We start from the raw sequence: 3,580 nt of genomic DNA on the forward strand, positions 1-3,580 counted from the left end.
TAAAAATTTATAGCTCTGCCTGTGCTGTGCGGTGCTCTGTGTTTCAGTTCAGGGCCGATAAGAGATTTATCAAAGGAAGGTGGGCTTCCCTGGTGGCGCAGTGGTTGAGAATCTGCCTGCCAATGCAGGGGACATGGGTTCGAGCCCTGGTCTGGGAGGATCCCACATGCCGCGGAGCAACTGGGCCCGTGAGCCACAACTACTGAGCCTGCGCGTCTGGAGCCTGTGCTCCGCAACAAGAGAGGCCGCGATGGTGAGAGGCCCGCGCACCGCGATGAGGAGTGGCCCCCGCTTGCCACAACTGGAGAAAGCCCTCGCACAGAAACGAAGACCCAACACAGCCATAAATAAATAAACAAATAAATAAATAAAATTAAAAGCAGAAATAATAACATATTAGTATCATTAATTAAAAAAAAAAAAATGAAGGTAACAAGATGTATGGGAGTAGCAGGTAAAGTTTTGAAAGGCTTTATGAACTAGAGTAAATCTTGAAACTTTGGGTTTAATCTTTGAAAGTTGGACTTCCAGGTATAATTACAGGTTAACACTTGACATATTGTGCAGGTGAATAAAAGTAAGGCACTAGGAAAGCACGTCTCTAATGAAGCCAAGAAGTTTCCATTACCTGATACATGTGTGTAAGTACCTATGGGATCCAAAAAAATACCATTACTAGGATGGCAATCAGCCATCAGCAATCAGGCAAAAACTGGATCATGGGCTTTCTCGAGAAGGCACCCCCTGCCCGGAGGAACGGGATGGCGAACTAGGAGCTGCGCCGGCGTCCGGCAGTCCGTCGCACCGGGCATGCTCAGGGGCACGGCCGGCTGGGTGGCCTCGCGAGCTGCACCCGGATCTGCTCGGCGGCGGCGGCGGCGACGTGAGCGCGCAGGGGGGCGGCGGCCTCGCCTCCTCTCTCTCTGCGCCTGGGTCGGGTGGGTGACGCCGAGCGCGAGATGTCGGATTTTGAGAGTAACCCGTTTGCAGACCCGGATCTCAACAACCCTTTCAAGGACCCATCAGTTACACAAGTGACAAGAAATGTCCCACCAGGACTTGATGAATACAATCCATTCTCGGATTCTAGAACACCTCCACCGGGCAATGTGAAAGTGCCTAACGTACCCAGCACACAACCAGCAATAATGAAACCAACAGAGGAACATCCGGCTTATACACAGATTGCAAAGGAGCATGCCTTGGCCCAAGCTGAACTTCTTTTTTTTTTAATTTTTTTTATTTTATTTATCATCTTTATTGGCATAAAATTGCTCCACAATGTTGCATTAGTTTCTGCTGTATAACAAAGTGAATCAGCCATACGTATACATATATCCCCCTATACCCCCCCTCCTGCATCTCACTCCCACTCTCCCTATCCCACCCATCTAGGTGGCCACAAAGCACCAGGAAGAACTAGAAAGAAAAGCAGCAGAATTAGAATTAGATCGTCGAGAACAAGAAATGCAAAATCTCAGTCAACATGGCAGAAAAAACAATTGGCCACCTCTTCCTGACAATTTTCCTGTGGGACCTTGTTTCTATCAGGATTTTTCTGTAGACATTCCTGTAGAATTCCAAAAGACAGTAAAGATTATGTACTACTTATGGATGTTCCATGCTGTAACACTGTTTCTAAATATCTTCGGATGCTTGGCTTGGTTTTGTGTTGATCCTCCAAGAGGGGTTGATTTTGGATTGAGTATCCTGTGGTTCTTGCTTTTTACTCCTTGTTCATTTGTCTGTTGGTACAGACCACTTTACGGAGCTTTCAGGAGTGACAGTTCATTCAGATTCTTTGTATTCTTTTTCGTCTATATTTGTCAGTTTGCTGTGCATGTACTCCAGGCTGCAGGATTTCATAATTGGGGTAACTGCGGTTGGATTTCATCCCTTACTGGTCTCAACAAAAGTATTCCTGTTGGAATCATGATGATAATCATAGCAGCACTTTTCACAGCATCAGCAGTCATCTCGCTAGTTATGTTTAAAAAGGTACATGGACTGTATCGCACAACAGGTGCTAGTTTTGAGAAGGCCCAACAAGAGTTTGCAACAGGTGTGATGTCCAACAAAACTGTCCAGACCGCAGCTGCAAATGCAGCTTCAACTGCAGCAACTAGTGCAGCTCAGAATGCTTTCAAGGGTAACCAAATTTAGAGTCTTCAAACAATGCATTGTTACCTTCTGACTGTACTTTTTTCTCCAGTTACTGTATTCTATAAATATTTGTTTTGTTCAAAACACACAGTACACACAGCATGTATATTTCCTAATCACTTATGCATGGGCTAAAACCAGAAAAACTTCCTTGTCCTATTATTTACCTGATAGTTTCTTAATATTTCAGTGCCTCTTGCAAAAAAAAAAAAAAAATTACATGCGAAATAAATATTCTCCATATTTTTGGGGGGGATGAATGTTCAGCAAATTATTTCAGTGGTGACACACTGAAATTAACATGGCACTTATGATTAAAAATGCACTTAGTACTTGCTGCAGTCATTCTTTCAAGAGTCAGACGTAAGGATTACACATTGGAGCAGTAAAGCAATGCTTTGTTCCTTTTCCTTATTTATATTGAAAGAAATAGGACATCAGAGACTTAGGGATTTTTAAATTGGCTTGCTTTTTAGCAGTTTCAGTCACTAGTGAAGAACCTGTGTACATTTTATGGTAGATAATGTAAATTTTATCTTTTTATTTTCTTTTTTTGAGTAGTTTATATTTTGATAATCAAGCTCTGATCTTGCATGGTCACCATGTTTCTTAAAAGAATTAGTATTTGGGGTTATGCACTGCTTATGGTTGCAGGATTGGGGAGTTGTTTATAGAATCATAGAAATGATTTTCTGTAATACTTTCTTTTAAATAAAAATTCACTAGGGTGCAATATGAGGATATAATATAATATGCAGTGCATTATCCAAAAGAAAAGGTAGTGGGGCTTCCCTGGTGGCGCAGTGGTTAAGAATCTGCCTGCCAATGCAGGGGACACGGGTTTGAGCCCTGGTCTGGGAAGATCCCACATGCCGCGGAGCAACTGAGCCCGTGAGCCACAACTACTGAGCCTGCGCGTCTGGAGCCTGTGCTCCGCAACGGAAGAAGCCGTGACAGTGAGAGGCCCGCGCACCGCAATGAAGAGTGGCCCCCGCTCGCCGCAACTGGAGAAAGCGCTCGCACAGAAACGAAGACCCAACACAGCCAAAAAAATTAAAAATACAAATAAATAAATTTAAAAAAAAAAAAAGAAAAGGTTGATAATTGATGGAGTAGAATGTAGTGATGATAATACCTTTTTGTTTTTAATTTTCAGTATTCATATCATAGTAAAACATTACTGTATAGAAACTTTGGTATATTATTGTGGCTACTCTTTTTAATTGAACTGAGATTGTGTTTGGCAGCTCTTTTCTGGGGTATGTGTGTGTAATTTTTAACAGAGGTATTAAAGTCTAGCCTAACTCGATGTCCAAAAAGAACATAACAGTATTTAAGAAATTTTTCTTTTAGCCTCTCACGTCTAGTTGGCATTAAAAATAAAAAGACCCTGGCACTTCACATATACTTGAATCCC

General features: G+C 42.5%; 1 protein-coding gene across 1 annotated transcript; it reads left to right on the top strand.

Moving 5' to 3' along the window:
- The first annotated feature begins 926 nt into the window (after nucleotides 1-926).
- On the top strand, nucleotides 927-2,204 carry LOC132350489 (secretory carrier-associated membrane protein 1-like). The gene is made up of 2 exons (XM_059899667.1): nucleotides 927-1,222; nucleotides 1,404-2,204. Exons 1-2 carry the CDS (start codon nucleotides 960-962, stop codon nucleotides 2,161-2,163), a joined length of 1,023 nt encoding a protein of 340 aa, XP_059755650.1. The 5' UTR covers nucleotides 927-959; the 3' UTR covers nucleotides 2,164-2,204.
- The last annotated feature ends 1,376 nt before the right edge of the window (nucleotides 2,205-3,580 follow it).

Source organism: Balaenoptera ricei, chromosome 16, assembly GCF_028023285.1.
Source record: "Balaenoptera ricei isolate mBalRic1 chromosome 16, mBalRic1.hap2, whole genome shotgun sequence".
NCBI classification, from domain to species: domain Eukaryota; kingdom Metazoa; phylum Chordata; class Mammalia; order Artiodactyla; family Balaenopteridae; genus Balaenoptera; species Balaenoptera ricei.